At 37.6% G+C, this 16,918-nt stretch overlaps 1 protein-coding gene across 4 annotated transcripts; it reads right to left on the bottom strand.

Annotated features, from left to right (window-relative positions):
• Positions 1–928: 928 nt before the first annotated feature.
• On the bottom strand, positions 929–15,230 carry stk33 (serine/threonine kinase 33). Of its 4 annotated transcripts, none has more exons than XM_026211843.1 (14): positions 15,060–15,230; positions 13,839–13,898; positions 7,268–7,384; positions 6,508–6,621; positions 6,292–6,396; positions 5,968–6,106; positions 5,059–5,144; positions 4,218–4,305; positions 3,878–3,953; positions 3,669–3,781; positions 3,498–3,583; positions 3,111–3,341; positions 2,112–2,210; positions 929–1,827 (listed from the first exon to the last, which is right to left on the bottom strand). In XM_026211843.1, the coding sequence occupies exons 3-14, from the start codon at positions 7,382–7,384 to the stop codon at positions 1,609–1,611; spliced, it is 1,473 nt and encodes a 490-aa protein (XP_026067628.1). In that variant the 5' UTR covers positions 13,839–13,898; positions 15,060–15,230; the 3' UTR covers positions 929–1,608. The 4 variants fall into 4 exon arrangements, with proteins under 4 accessions (XP_026067628.1, XP_026067629.1, XP_026067627.1 ...); XM_026211844.1 differs by lacking the exon at positions 15,060–15,230 and adding an exon at positions 14,848–14,959; XM_026211842.1 differs by lacking the exon at positions 13,839–13,898.
• Between the last annotated feature and the right edge of the window lie 1,688 nt (positions 15,231–16,918).

The following is a 16,918-nucleotide window of genomic DNA, read 5'->3' on the forward strand; positions in this document are numbered from 1 at the left end:
CACAAACATGAGGAGTGATACAAACAGTGGAGTGATAAAAACGATTAATTAGTTATATCACTTAAAGATTCCATTCTAAGATCTAAATTATCTTCTTATCAATTACAGAATTATTCCTCATCCCTGATTGTCTATTGTTACATGCACATACATAGCGGATCATTATTTTTGTTTCATAGCAACGTTCTGTTGAATCTTCACAAGCATGGCACTTCATGAATGTGCTTAATAAAAAATATTTTAATGAAAATAACCATATTAATGCACGAATAATGTACTGACCTTATAAAAGCAACAACACATTCAAGGCCTCCTTCCTAACAAGGCCCTTTGGACTATATTCATAATAAAACACGCTTTTCCTTGTTTTTACCCTGTTGCACCTAGTTGTACATTAATGCAGTACATCCCTTCTTCTATTACTACAAAAAGGATCAAATTGAAAAGATAAATGAGTGCAGGTAATAATACATTTAAAAGGGTTAAATGGATGGGGCCTTCAGTATCCTCCCTGAAATTCCCATGAACACAAACACACACTAGCACACATCCACATGCAAATAGGAGGATTGTAATACAGTCTATGTGAGTTCTGCTTGACTATTTTAATATTGTATCCATCTTGGGGATTATTCTCTCTTCAGCAGAGAGACCAGTGCTGGAGTGCTGCAGTACTCACAGTATACCCTGCTGCTCTCAACAAGATTAGAGACCCTGCACTTTGACTCCCAATCCTGCTCTCTTCATGGTGTCTAACCACTTGGCGCCCCACCGCTCACAGTCATAGCATACAGCTAACATTAAATTCCCCTCACCCCCTGACTTATTTATTTGTGATGCAAGTGTTCTGCACATCTAACATCAGTAGGAAAAATACATTGGGAATTAGTGGGTCACATATATTGAGTCACTGAAAGTCAAGATAAAATCCTGTTGGATGGCTTCTTTTTAATGGATAACAAATTTATTCATATACAACAGAGAGTTGATGTGATTTGGCAAAAGATGACCGGTTTGATTAGCACAACTGCAAAATGAATATAGAGTTTTTACACATACTATTGTGGCATTTGATTTAGTCGAAAATGGTGAATAATATTTTTGAATATTGCATCAAATTACTCTGTTATTACCTATGTATTATTGCTAAACACAGCACAAAAGCTATTAAACCCTGTTACAGTCAATACATTCTTCACAGTCCTTCATGATGAAACATATGAGCTTCCTTTATTCTCTAGAGAAAAGCATTTCAATGTGCAAAGATGACTTATGCGCCTTATGTTAGATGCCATGAATAGGCGTGATGACTTCATCTGTTCCAGGCCCATAAAAATAAAGCAGCAACCAACCCCCCAAAAATCTAGTAGGTCATCATCAAAAGCGGGGGCCTCTGTCTACTTCATAAAAAGTGACTATTAAGATCCATCCAACTAAGGAGACTAAAAGCACATTCACATTGGAGGAAGTACAGTTTTACTTCTGCTTCACTGTAAAACTGTTCTGGCTTAAAGAGTCATTTGTGTATCCAGCGGGCCCACCACGCAGCAGCGGCCCCCTCACCTTTGGCACTGAAAGCAACTACTCGAGCAGTCTCACCGCCGAGGTCTAGCTGTGTTTTTTAGCCCGGAAGCCAAAGGCTGGATTGGTGGAACGGTGGATGGAAGTGGTGTAGGGACGTGGGGACAAGCTTTCGCGCTTGCTTGAGTTGGACGCTGCAGAGGCTGCTTCTGTTGATGATGGTTTGAGACAGGATCCCGAGATGGAGGAGGCCTTGCTGTAGCTTTTTGTGCTTGGCTGAGCAGGGGGTTTGTTACCTGTGTGGGACTGCGGAGATAAGACACTCTCATTCATCTCACAAAAGTGCAACACACCACACTACTGGACAGTGCTGCATGCTGTATGACAGCTGCTGGAGAAGGGTTATCTTGGCACCATCTAGTGGCTGTTCAGAGAACAGACAGCTTTTTTAAAAATCCAACAATAGAGGTTAGCTATGGCATAGCCAGGATTTCTTTCGCATACCTTTTAGGAGACAAAATATCTCCTTTTGAATAAGCACAAATGTTTTAGAAAATGAAGCGCAAAGCTCAGTGAAGAGAATGACTGACCTGTGCAGCGGATGTGTTCAAAGTGCTGCAGGCCTTTGCAGCAGACGCACTCTTCTTAACACCGTTAGAGGATGAGGCTGATAGTTTTTTCTTCAAAGGCTATAGGAATGAAATATATAACACATGAAAAACCCAGACGCTTTAAGAGACCGTCAAAGCCTTTTGTACAAGTCAGTGCATATGTCAGCAATATTAGAATTTCTGGTCATTCAATTGTAGCACTGATCTTCATATACCAAACTCCACAAAACTGCTTGCCAACGGTTTGCTATGTTTACAATAAAATAACACATCAACTCAAGAAAATCTAACAATCATATGCTTTGTTTCTTTACCTTTCTAAAAAACTCTTGTCTTGTGAATATTGTCTCTGCTAAATTATGTCGTTAGAGAAATATTATATATTAGCTGTGATTATTTTCATAATATAGTTTTATTGATTTTCTTAAATGCCCACCACATAATAAAGTTAGTAAGGATTATTTATTTAAAAAAGAAAAATAATAATAAAAAGGGTCTTCTCCGCATTTCACATCTGCTCTGCCATTTTTCCTAATGTAGCATTCTAATAAACCTGGCAGTGCATACTATGAATACTGTTCATGGCTCTGTACCAGAAAGCTTATATTACTCTTTTGTAAGTTTCTTTGGATATTTAACATATGCCAAATCAGTAAATGTAAATGTTACAACACAAACATTCATTAAAAATAAATTTTAAGTTCTTTAAGTGGCATTCTTTAACTAGATAAATTATCTATGGGTGCAGTGATATACACATTAAATTATGAGCAAATTATTTGCATCACAGCATTTATTATTTCTAAAACTAAAAACAGGACTTCCATTCATATGGCATGAAGGATTGAGATTCTTCCAGACTGCTCTTGAAAGTTTGGTCTGACTAGTCTTTCATAATACAAAGAGCAAACAGAATTCTTTTTTTAATGCATGATCATGTAGAAACTGTACATGAACTGTATTGTGATACTTTTTTACCTTCTTGTTTGGGTTGGAGGGTTTGCTGCTACTGCTGCTGTCTATGACGTCCTCGGGAGGTGCTGGGGTTACTGACAGCTCTTGAGATGTTCTCGGCTCTGACCCTTTGTCCTGAGAGGAAGTGAGGGAGAGGTTTTGCAGTCCCTCATTCTCTTCCTCCTCTGGAGCGTTCCGGAACTGACGCATCATCTCCAACACGTTTGTCCGTGTAACAATGGTGGAGGTGTCGCCCTTTGAACACAGATTTCCTTTTCTTTCAGCTCTTTCTTTTTCCAGTTTCCACATTTAGTCATCCGTCAAATTGAAGAGTGCTAATTAGCCGTTTTCTCAATCTATAATATTCATGACCTCATTTTAAAAGGGAAAAGAGTAATTGAGTTCTCTTACCGAAATCCAAGGGTTATCTAGCAGCTCATTGGCTGTGATGCGGTGAGCTGGGTCAACATTCAACAAACACCGTATTACAGTTTTGGCTGCAAGACAAAACATAAAATAGTTACCACACTGGCCGAACTGCAATCATAATGGAGCGGTGTGGGTAACAGAGGCAGTTCTAACCAGCATCACTAATGGTGTGCCACACAGGGCCAGAGAAAGTGAGCTCTCCTTTCATAATCATCTCAGAAAGCCTTTCCTTAGAGCTGGAAATAAAAGGAGGCTCTCCACACAGTCTGAAAAAGAATAACAAACACAACACAAAGTTTAAGTCAGCAATGTGAGTCTGTGTGTGGGCATGAGATGGAAAACAACATGAGAGATCTTCTTACAGCATGTACATGATGACGCCAATGCTCCACAGATCACACTGTTGGCTGTACTGGTGACCATTAACCACCTCAGGCGCTGAAAGGGCAAGTCCATGTGTCAATAATGAAAGATGTTTGTGACCGGAGTAATGTGTGATATCTGATGCGTGACGCCGCTGACAGCTTTCAGCCTCTTCTCCTCGAATGTTATCAGCTTCACATCACTTAAATTAGGTCATCTCCTCTTTACCGCACATTTTAATCAGCGCTTCATTCAATTTATGAACACCCCCCCATAGTAATTTATTAAATTGCAAGTAAATGGAACATGTGGATGTATGCATTTGTATATATGAATTACCCATGTAGATAGGCGTCCCGCAGGTGGCCTGCAGCATGTTTTCACTGCCTACACCGCCCTTCTGCACAGAGAGTCCGAAATCTGTGACCTGAGATGAGATAGGACAGGCCTTTGATATGTTATTCAAAACCAGACAAGGTTTAACTTAAGCACATGAGATGTACAGTACAGGACATGCGCAAACGTTTCCTTCTCCTACTGAAATGTTGAATAGAATGAACTATAGACATGCTGCACTGGATCACTGAATCTGTCTGGCTTTCACTTCTAGATCTCAATTAAACTATTTACAGCCCAAACAGACTTCCAAGGAGCAGCCGGTACACCCACTCGCACTGACTATGGGCTCCTGAGCCGTATGAATAATATATATGAGGAGTGTATATCGTTTCATTGGTGCGTCAGGGGCGGGCAGGATTAATATCCAGGAGAGATGACCACCTTCTGCCAGATAAAAGCTTTTAATACAGTGCCAGGACAGCGCTGTCTATGGGCCCCCGTTCTACTCTGATTTATAACACAGCGCTGCCCTGATTCAACCCTCCGCTCCAGGTAGCGGTTTCAGTCGGCTCCCGTCAACGCTCTATTCTGCTCCACGCTGTGCCCCGGCTGGTAATTTGTCTCAGAAAAGCCACTTGTGATTCATTTTCTTTGCGAATGTGATATGAAAGGAGTTAGGCAGGAGGTCTGGTGTAATGAGACAGTATTTAAAAAGCAGTTAAAAGGTTTGGGCAAGGAGGACGGTGGGAGAACTAAACAACAGACGAGAATGTCCAGAGGTCCCGCCGCGTTTGAATGCCATACCACATGCCTGCGCAGAAGTTTTTACCGTCTCTCTCACCTTGATATTGACCATATCGTTATCGTTGCCTTGGTGACAACTCTTCACAAGAATGTTTTCCAGTTTGAGGTCACGATGAACGATGTCTGAGAGAGAGAAAGAAGAAACAGAGCAAGGGAGAGATGGGTTTGTATTATTCATAGAGAGGAGAGCATGGCAAAAATGCAATGCATTGGAATGGTAAGAGTTTTAAATAGGTTTTAATGACCAATTCTGATGACATTTTTTACTCCGTTCCTTTTAACTTGAAACTCTTGTTCATATGAACTTAGCGTAGAGTGCAGGGCCCACCTCTTCTTACCACTTTCAATCTACAGATCATGATTCTTCGTTACTGCTTCACGGCGTAACTGTACGTACTTAAATAGAAATGTGAAAATAATCAAATTATAATCAGCGTGTGAGGCTAATATACTGCAGTCTCATAAAACACTCGAGTCCTATATACACACTGCAAGTGGCATCATTAGCTTCTCCAGACGTGAGACACAGCAGCACTCGGGGACTGTTGAAAAACACACCTATTAATCAGTATTCCTCCCCTGCTCGTTGTTAATGACTCATTAGCCTCATGTAATGGTGTCTCATTGCCAAGCAACGTCCTAAATTACCTCTAACTGCAGATTTCACGAGAAGGAGCGAAAAAGAGAAAAACCGCCAAGCATCTTCAAATAAACCCCTCAGACTCAATTAAAATGGGCTGATATTTTGTCTGACAGTTGTTCATTATTATCTCATTATTAAAACAAGCCCGATTCTCAGTAATGACAGAGAAACTTAATGTGGATGCAATCATCAGAGCGATTATCATATATGAGGGGAACAAAAGAATCCAGGACGTTGCGTGTGACTTAAAGATGTGAGCAATTTTTGGGGGGTGTTTGGGTTTTGTGTGCGACTGTGCATCACCTTTTTTATGCAGATAAACAATAGCTTCAGATAAGCTTTTGATGATGTGTCTGGTCCCCTCCTCAGTGAAGTGCTTGTTCTTCTGCAGGAGATCCTTTAGATCGCCTCCCTCACAAAGCTCAGTCACAAGGTACATCCTCTGGAGAATGCCACACAAGCACACATACTGTATGTACATTTCAAATTTCTGATATCTAACGAGAAACCGCTGTCAAACACAATCCAGCTGCATATGCAGTAGTATGACTGGGTTCACAATAGCACAGCTGAGTGAACTTTAAAGGAAAGAGAAGTGTGAAACAGAATAGATGTTTTTGCTCTCACCTTCGGTGTTTCAAAGACTTCCTCCAGATGTATAATATGTTCATGTTTCACTTGTTTCATGATGCTCACTTCTCTTTCCAGATGTTTGACACCAGACGTGCCCGCCTGCATGGATACAAAGGATTTGTGACACTTAACCCATCCTTGACAACCGTGGGAGCAGCTCTCCATCAATCACCCCTGTCTACAGGTGAAACATGACGACCAAACACTTACCTTCTCTTTGTTCACCTTCTTAATTGCCCACTTCCTCTGCGTCTCAATGTGAGTGGCTTCACAGACGACGCCAAAGTTGCCTTGACCTAATTTCCTCCCAAAGGAATAGATTTTCTGGGTATCCAAATAAAGAGGCTGCATTATGTGAAGTATTACACACACACTCCTTCTCCTATAGTGACAGTAAACAACGCTCCAGCTCTGACTAATGGGGACAGAATGAGGGTGGGTTTGTTTTTCCAGCTTCTCTATACTCCATTAAGTTGAGACCTGAATCCTTAAAGTGGAACTTAATTTTCAAGTTTGCCAGTCTCTGGAGTTTGGGAGAATATAGTATTTCTAATCAAGTTACAAATGATTAAGTTGCTGCCGCAGTTCATTCAATCTCAGGTCTAATTAACTTGATCATTATCTCTGCGCATGCAAGGCTGAGCACTGCCTGCTGCGGATTTGGCAAAGACAGCAGTCAGAAACCTCTGGAGAGGGCGAGGGCAATCAACACCATAAAGAGGTGTAATTTCCCTCCAGGCCTTATGAGGGCGCTATCAGATTGGAAGGAGGTCACGTTGGGGCGAGCGAGGGCCATGGCTCTTAGTGTAAGCTCCAAATGGCCTTTTGCCATTATTTTGAAGCCACAGACTTCTGATGGCTACAAAATAATGTCTTCTGTGCAACAAGAACAAAAATTTGAGGAAAAACTGATTGGGAATGTGTATGTTGAAATAGGCATGCACTGCGTGTAGATCAGTTAGGACTTTACCTGTATGTCGGATTCATCCTCCATGCGAGTGTGAGGCACCTTCTTCTCTGCACTGTTTGCACGAGTCCATTGAGAAGCCATTTTCTTTTCTGCTCCAGAAACATTTGTATGTGTCATCTAAGGGTGAGATAAATCAATTTTAAGTAATTTGCACATATACTGTAGAGCACAACATGATCGAAAACAGAGAAATCCTGACGAAAAGAGATCAAACTGGAATCTCATTATTCATTACTACATTTATTACGAGTTTAGAAACAACAGAAACCATACAACAAAAGACGCCCTAAGTCTTAAAAAAAAAATAAAGTTTACAAAGATGTCTGACCAGTAGAGCTTGTAGGAAAAGGCTTTATATGGAGATGGTTTGGGTGTGTAACTCTAGACAAGGACTTCCTCATTTAGAATCACCAACATGACATGAATCAAAATTTTGAATTGGTTATCGGATGTGTAAACTCTATTAAATATAGAGACTTAGAAACTTTTCTGCGCATGTTAGTACTTGTAATGTAATTATTAGTGAACAATGACCAGTCTCTCAAAAGCTTGTATATTACACAATGAATTGTAAAGTTTCAAATAAGATATCTCATTAAATATTCAGGCAGGACGAGTAAGTGTCTTTCTTCATCACATTCATGCATCTACGACTCTAACGTCTAAACTGTAACCCTTTATTAGCTAGGCTTCAACTGTCGCTCTCCAATTCACTTCTCACTTTAAAAGAAAGTGTCTGAAGTCTCCACTAACATTAAGTACAATTTACTCAGCTTCAAACCGTTCTCCAGAGCCAAATTAAATGTAAAGCAATTATGGTGTGATGAGTGCGAGCGGCGAAGTGGATCCGCCACACAGACAAGAGATTAAATATTAATGAGGAAGCAGTGTCTTTAACCTCTCCTCTCTCAGTGGCATTATCAAGTCCTGCTGACAGGTCCTCTCATAACAGCACTGCCTCTCCTATTACTGACCATCTATCTACTAAACAAAACGATTGTGACACATTCTTGAAACTCTTATCAGTTCAATTAGAGTTACGTGATAAGAGTAGCAGAGGTCAAACCGTAGCACACTGGGGCTCCCTCTAAACAGGTCATAGGAAATAGGGGAAAATTATTATGGCATAGAGACATCTGAACTGTAAGAAGCTGTAACTTTTTGCACCAATGGCACCAAAGAGTATGTGTACAGGAGATGGTTAAATTTAGCTGAACCTGTGCTTTATTAGTAGAGAGGAATTGTCCTCTTGAAAAAAACTCTTAAACTGAGTGGCATTGATGAAAAGGTGCATCAGCATTTCACAGTTTAAATCGGGTAAAACAACTGCAAAACTCAGCTTTGCTGAACTTGACAACAGCCGAGTGAGCCAAAACCAAAATTGAGCCATAAAATGACATAAAAGCCCAATTTCCACAGCCCTAAGATCAGAGGGCTGAACAGTATATTGAAAGCACTCTCCTTATACTCAACGTTGAATATTGATTAACATTACAGTTTTTCTTGTGCTGTTGAAAGGATGCTTCTTGCTGAGAGCAAATCAGAATAAATTAAACTCTCATTCTGCAATTTAAACATGCATACATTCATTTTATTCTTATTTTTAATGGGATTTTGCCTTGTATCTGATAACATCAGCAACACCACACACCATGTCAGAGTACATGCATTTCCCACCAGGCCACGTTTCCAGTCTTTGAGCTACGCTTACAGAATTTCATTTTTGTAAGCCAACTACAGAAGCAAAAACATCTTTATACAAGCACACATTTTCAAGGAGTACAAAAGCAAGCACACAAGCAAACATAAACAGGCAAGAAGGTAATAAACCTCACAGAGAGAGAGAGATTTTAGTTCCCTCACAGAATATACCATCAGCTAAGAACCAATCCACAGACCTCCCAGATTTCTGGAAGCACTCAAAGGAAAGTAATTATGGCAGATAGAATGTCCACAATTGATCCTCTTGCATTTTTCATTTCTTGGCCATAACAGTAAAAAACCCATTAGTGCTTGTTTACTGACTGTTTATGGGCTAAAATGTGCATTGTTTCTCCTGACTGTGGGAGACGCTGTCTCTGGCTTGAGCCCAAATTAAATGTGGCACCCGGTATGATGATGTCCGAGCACACAAAGTTATTACAGTTCTCCTCTGCTCTTTTCTCTCTATCACATTCAATATTCTTCCAACTTCCCGCTCTCTTTCTCCTCTCTTACTTCCCTTAATGTCTGAATTATGGTCTTTCTGAAAATAATTTGGACTTTACGAGTCATTCACATTGTAAGCATTGTAAAATAAATTAATTAATTAAAATACTTGTGTATAAATAATTGCAGGGCTATTAAAAATGCTTTGTATGATAGAAAGTGAAGTTGAGGACAGGAAAAAAAGAAATGAATACCAATTAAAATAAGATTGGCAGGGAAATGTGTGTTGTTTACATTTTAAATATTTGTTTGAATTAAGAAAAAAATATATTAAACACCCTGAATATTTCTTAATAAATGTTTTTCATAATAGAATGGCATAAGCCTACAAGTTTTTTTGTTTGTTTGTTTTCATTCACATTATTATTTTTTTTTTACAAAAATGTTTTAAAAAAAATAGTGACCGTAATATTTAATCTAATATATTAAGACAAATGTGATGGGGATATGACAATGTTCTGCATAACCTGGATGACTTAAATTCTTTAAGGCTTAGCACTTGTAATATGTTATTAAAGCATTCTTGAAACATTATTAAACATTCAAGGTATGCTAGAAGGATGCCATAGTTTCAATCACAGATATGTTGCCTGTTAATTTACATTAAATCTGAGCTACACAAAGCAAACTGAAATCAAACATTGCATGATTCAGTGGCCTCCTGCTCTACTCTTACTAAAGATTTTACTCTTCTCATCTGCAGCTTAATTATTCATTGACAGGTGCCTTTGATGAAAAATGATAAACGTCAAAGTCTTAATGAAGCTTGGAATTACATTACCAAGTGATAGAGTGCCTTGCTTGTCCAGACTGCTTATACTATTGGAGTCATTTAACCTCATAATCATAATTTACCTGAGTTCTTCACCTCACCATACTACATTATGTTTTCCTGTTTAACATGAATTGTAGGTCTGTAATGGACTGCCACTTAATAAAGTGCAACAACTCATGAAAATGTTACAGAAGGGGGCATATCTGTAAACCTATCAATGACTGATTGCATACAAGTATGGCTTGTCTTGAAAATTTAAACCAAGACATCACGACTATTATATGTTGGAGGAAGTTTGGAGGTATCCCACTCCAAACCAGGATATCAATGCATGGGGGAAAAAATCCAGGGTCTAGATTAATTCATACTTCAAAGGCAAAATAAACGATGAACGATGTGATGAGACTGCATGTTGAAAGACTGTGTGCTGTGGTACAAAGTAATAGCAAGAAAACATGCCTTTCTATTTAAATGTTATTGTTATTATAAGATGAATGTAAATACATACAGCACTACCGGTGTAATCTGATTCACAAACAAATGACTCTTATGAGTCAGTTCTTTAAATGAATCATTCAGAGTGAATCATTCTGATAAATCATTCGCAGAATTAACAGATTGAAATCATCAGAATTATTATCAACATTTAACTCACTTACTGAGCATTAAGTTATCATTACTTTCATTTCCATATCAAAATAAAGCAATGTTATGGTCTTAATGTTTGTGAAACTTAAAAACCATGCCATTATTGTCTGATTGTTAACATAACAACCTGTTAAAAATAGACATTTGCAGTTTAAGTACTTTTTTGCAATAATGATATTTCAAAAACAATACAACATTTTAAAAAATAAGATAAAAAGCAGGAGTCATGAGGGAAAAGTGCCCTGTTTCGGAGGAACACTACAGCAAATTTAGTCAAAAAACCATTCAACATACTGTAGAACTTTTATACTTTTAAAATACTCTTAAAAACTCGTGGATATGAGTAAATATATCTGTGTAATATACTTTTAACAGGCAGAACCCAGGTGGTCAAGATGGGAAACATCACCTCATCCATAAAAATAATTAAAACCAGCACTCCACAGGGCTTTTGCCTCAGCCCTAATTATACTCGTTATTCAACCATTCACTCCATCTCTACACAGTAGAGCACCATCATCAAATTTCCTGACGACAACACCATTATTGGGTTAATCAGTGATAATGATGAGTACACATACAGCGATCCTCTGCAGGAGAGGATAGGGTTATAACAACAATCTAGCCTTAAATTCCAGCGAAACAAAAGTACTTATAGTGGACTTCAGGGAAAAGGACAACGCACAGCCCAATCTGCATTAATGACTCACCGGTTACAATCATTAACAATTCTTCAGACTGCAAATATTTGAGGAGCTCACCAGGACACCAAACATTCCACATGAGAAACCGCACATCAAATGGTATCTTTGATGTAGTGCTTAAGCACACCCTTGTAATGAGCACTAACCATGGCATTGTGCTGATTCATTACTGTCTTTTATGTAAAAACTAATTTAGCAGCACCAATCAGCTGGTTTTCAGAATGACAGCGAATCATTTCAAATGAATGTTTCAAAGGCCTTCAGGAAGAACTTTTCATTTAGGTTCCACCTCTGGAACTGGATGATCACAGTCATATGGAGTACGAATCATGTGAATCAAATTGTGTGGACAAGCACCAAAAAGAAGACTATTCAGGATCAGCTTATGGTCATAGCATGGGTGGTGATGGCGCAGTGGATAAGACACATGCCTTTGGTGTGAGAGACCCGGGTTCGAATCCATTGTGAGACACCAATGTGTCCCTGAGCAAGACACTTAACCCCTAGTTGCTCCAGAGGCGTGCGACCTCTGACATATATAGCAATTGTAAGTCGCTCTGGATAAAAGCGTCAGCTAAATGAATAAATGTAAATGTAGCTAAGGCAATTAGAAAGGCTGCAATTGAATTAAATAAATATATGCTGACTGTTTCAGAGCAATGTCTTCTTTTATACGTGAGCAGCTTATTATCTGGTGTTTTCAATGTCTCAGAGCAGTTTGGTTCACAATAAATAAGTGGCATGCATAGACCTCCAGAGGGGCAGGAGATAAATCACATTAGCCAAAGCAAACAAACAATTTTGTTAGGTAATTTTATTATTATTTTATTATTACAATACTAATAAGTAACATTAGTGTTATTATTTTTCTTAAATACTATTTTTTATTTTATAGTAAAATACTACGATAGTACTATTTCTTATTTTAATATATAAAATTAAGTATAATATTTATAAATTATGCAATATAATAAAATAGTTCTTTGTTTGTCTATAATTTTTATTTATTAATATAATAAACGTAAAAATTATACTAATAATATTTATTATTAATATAGAAATATTGATAAATAATCACATTTTTTGCGATTATACATCAATGTGACTATAAAATATAAAATAACCTGAAGCTTTCTTTTTTGAAATCCCATTTTAAATCCCAATCCCAGTTTTTATCATTAAAATGATTATTAGATTTTTTTCCCCAAATCATGCAGCCCTGTTCATAAGTGATAACAAATGTTTCCTAGAAAGATCTGTACAAGAGCTGACATGCTCCCTTGTGTAGCTTTTGATTGAATGGTGCTGGTATGAAGACGTCTGAATAAGGAGATACAAGCACATAGTGGATAGTGTGACTGACAACCTGCCAATAAGTGACAGATTTTCCGAGAGCACTTGAAAGAAAATGTCTGTTCTTGGATGATGAGATACTATGTGCAACTTAGCCTATAGTCTGACTAGGCAGTCTGAAGTAAAATATAAATAAATAAATAATAAATAAATAAATGTTTATCTGTAAAAAGCATTGCATGACTATAAACTAACTCAAGAAACCTCACCAGACAGGTGCCAGAGTATAATATGTAGATTGCTGATGCCAAAGCACAGAGTAGACTAAAAAATCCTACTTGATCACACTATCAATATGTGACAGTGCACAGTCAGGAGAAATGTCAGTCTTACATGCAAGAGCTATTGCCTGCTGGGGTGGAAAATCAGTGAGAGCCTCAGCAACTAAAACCACCTGAAAAAGACCGGTCTCCTCTTACAGAGCAGGCTCAAGCAGTGCCTACCACTGGGCACTCAAGTTACGCCTGGCATTGTGAAATAAACGTCAGCCAGAGAAGCACAAAAGCCAACAGACTTGAGGGAAACGCCTGAGGCTATGTGACACTTCACTGTAAAACCAGAAGTGCTCAGTGTGAAATACAGTTTAATCTATGGTACTTTACAATAACAATATTCTATATGAATACAATCTGCTTGAATTACATAAGGGCAGAGCAGTAAGATTCGAAAGACGTTTTTAGGTTGCCAAAAAAAAAAAAAAAACTTCCAGTAAGCAAATCCTAAAACAACCAATTTTAAAGGTCCTTCATGCAACCATATGCCAATAAAGAATATTTATTTGTATACAGAAAATATTTGACCAGTTCTGTTTGTTAACTGACCAAAACTACCTTGCTTCTTTTTTATTCAATGACAGGCAGTATTTTGTGTATGAATGTAGTACCTTGAAAGGAAAATTGCTTAGGTCAGGCTTCCAAGGCACCCAAACATCATTTGCAACATTCTAGAAGAAAATCAAACAGTGACAACTATTTTATGTAACTGCTTATATTTAGCTTTTATTTCTCTAAGTTCAATACAATCAATTGACATTTAAATATATAAATAAATGAATTTACATTCAGTTTTATTATTTCCACCAACTGCCAACCCACACACCACATGGACTGGGGTATCATAGAAAGCTTCAAAATCCAACCAGATGAGGCATTTTAATATACAGGATGTGATGCAACCAATGAATTCAGGCATGCTTTGATGCTTTCCTGTAGGCCAGTGCCTGAGAAGGAAGCTTTTTTCAGCTTTCAGACACAGCCAATATGTCATGAGAATTGGATCTTATTTAATAAAAATAAATAAATACAAATATTTTCTACCTTATAAATGTGACCGTATTTGCTTATAGAACCATATAATGATAATATGCTAAATATTAGTCCATACCTTACTCTGCAACATAGACAAAGCCTATATTAGGACAAAATGAGACCTGGCACAACCACGGCAACCAATATTCAGTAGCTTAAAGCCAATAATTATTTAAATCTCGTGCAAGTAGCAATTAACTCCCTGTGACCTGTTCCAGCTAAATATAATTATCTGGCATAGAACCTGCATAATAATAGATGTTTTATTGCTCCCTTATGTTTCAAAACACCCACTAACGTTACGCTAGTGTATGGAGTGGCTAGGTGAATATATCCTGAGTGTGTTAAAATCAAGTTCTTCTGTTTGAGCACTTCATTTAATTTTATAAGCATAACTGCATATAGTCTACTTCTCTTTCAGGCTTTTTAACAGAATAAAAAAAAAACGTATTTCTGTATTATTTATTCTTCTTATTTCTCACGTTTAATGGAAAGTTATTAGCGAAGCAAGAGTTGCTTCATTCGTGTTGAGGTGCAAAAACAGAATTAAAGTAACATAATGCTTTCATTATACTTACTACTTACATTATGGGACTACAGAGACATCTTCATTGTATTTTCCGCGAGAAATGGTCGAGTTAGATTTATTTAGATGCCCATTAGTGAGATGGAAATTACACTGCCGCTCCGGACCTCGTTGCCATGGCAACACAGAGCGCTTGGCCAACTCGCGCTTCCTCTACAATGAAAGCTCACGAGACATGAATACAACCACGCTTTTATAAATGTACACTTACCCTTCATATGAGTTGCTTCGTTTGCGAAGTCGTTTTTCGCTCTTGTGCCTCTTATATGTCATCGAAATCCTTGATGCAAGAGAATTTCCGATGTGACACTTGCGGTTGTCCAAACTTTCTTCCCTCGAGAGGGAGAGAGAGGGCGAACTACGGTGTGGTGTGAGGGACATCCCCAACAACGAGACACCTGCAAACTGCAGTTATGTGAAGAACAATTTCAGTAACTAAAAGCATAAATCCTTAGTAGTTTTATAGTATATCACGACCAGGGGTATTTCTAAAGTCTTTAATTAGTAAAGTTACTGAGGCACAATATATAAGCTAAATACTATTGGGCCGATTCTAAATGATTACAATATTCACGTGCCATTATATTTGTAAGATGAATGCAGTGTTTATACAATATGCAATTAATTGTTTGGTACGTTATTTTCGTTTGAAAATGTGTTTGCATGATAATTATTATTATTATTATTATGGAAGATAAATATTACACTTCATCCAGGGTTTTAAGTGTTCTTTTACAATAAGGACGAAGCGATTCAGCGCGTCAAATGATTCGTACTGAATCGCGAACCCATTGCGACTGCTAACCAGTTTGAGCAGTTCATTGAAATGAACTGACTCAAATGAGTCGTTCATTCCTGCTTCGGTATTCGGCAGTAATGATTCCGAACTACCACCAGAACACTCGGCAGGCAATATGTCACGGAAAATGTCTTTAGGATCAGTATGCTCTTGTTTCCTAGGATTTAGTTGTACAGTTTACTGAAGCACAGCAGAATATCACCGGGGCTTGTGCTATGCCCACTTAATAGGTAACGTTATTGTGTTATATCGTGGCATGGCCTATTAAAATACTTTTAATTTAATCTTGCTCGTGATAAAACTGAAATAACTGCGGGAAATTCTTTAACTCTCTTTTGATTAAATTTAATATTTAAAAACGTGTGTGGATATTATTATATATATATAAGGTATTGTTTTTAAATGCTATTTAAACAAAAACTTCCATCAGTCAAAATAAGCTTGCATTGATTAGTCACAAAATGTGCTTCTCATTTAGTTCTCGGATTAAAACGGTTAGGAAGTACTAGGTGTTTGTCTCCATCTAGTGGATCATGACATCCTGTATGGTTCGTGACTTTGTTTAGTCTCATTTTAAAGTGGCACGTGAATTTTTTTTCTTTAGACCAGCAGTGGCATACTCTTCTAAAGAAATGTTCTTGTTTTTTTACATTAATTCCCATTTACATAATATGTACTTTTTATTGTAGGTCACTATGGTAAGAAAACTGCTTGTAAGAGTACACTTAGAAATCTAGCTATAGGATACTTAAAACGTAACAGGTATAGTATTACAAACTGAAATTGCTTTGTTGCCAATTAACTATCAAACAATAGCTGCCCTCGTGCGAAAATAGAGACAATTTAGACACGATTGAAAATGACTGAACATTTTGACAACAGTAAAAGAAGATTCATTTCAAACATATCAGGTTACAGTTGAGGTCAAAAGGTTAAATCCCTCTTTCAGAAGTGGCAAAAAGTTAATTATTTTGCCAAAATAAGAGAGATCATACAAAATGAATGTTAATGTTTTAGTACTGACCTGAATATGAATTTCACATAAAATATGTTTAGATATAGTCCAAAAGAGAAAATAATAGTTGATTTTAGTAGTAGTTATTCTTGAGTCCCTTGTTTGTCCTGAACAGTTAAACTTGCCTGCTATTCTTCAGAAAAATCCTTCAGGTCGCAAAAATTCTTTGGTTTTGCAGCATTTTTGTGTGATCCTTCTTAATTTGGTAAAATAATAAATTTTATTTAATTATAAAATAGTTGGCCAATTCAGAAAA

Source organism: Carassius auratus, chromosome 30, assembly GCF_003368295.1.
Source record: "Carassius auratus strain Wakin chromosome 30, ASM336829v1, whole genome shotgun sequence".
Lineage (NCBI taxonomy): Eukaryota > Metazoa > Chordata > Actinopteri > Cypriniformes > Cyprinidae > Carassius > Carassius auratus.

Coding starts and splice junctions, on each gene's coding strand:
- stk33 (XM_026211842.1), bottom strand. CDS start 7,384: ATGACACATACAAATGTTTCTGGAGCAGAAAAGAAAATGGCTTCTCAA. Junction 6,622..7,267: donor AGGATGAATCCGACATACAG/GTAAAGTCCTAA, acceptor TTGGATACCCAG/AAAATCTATTCCTTTGGGAG. Junction 4,306..5,058: donor ACGATATGGTCAATATCAAG/GTGAGAGAGACG, acceptor ATCTCATCTCAG/GTCACAGATTTCGGACTCTC.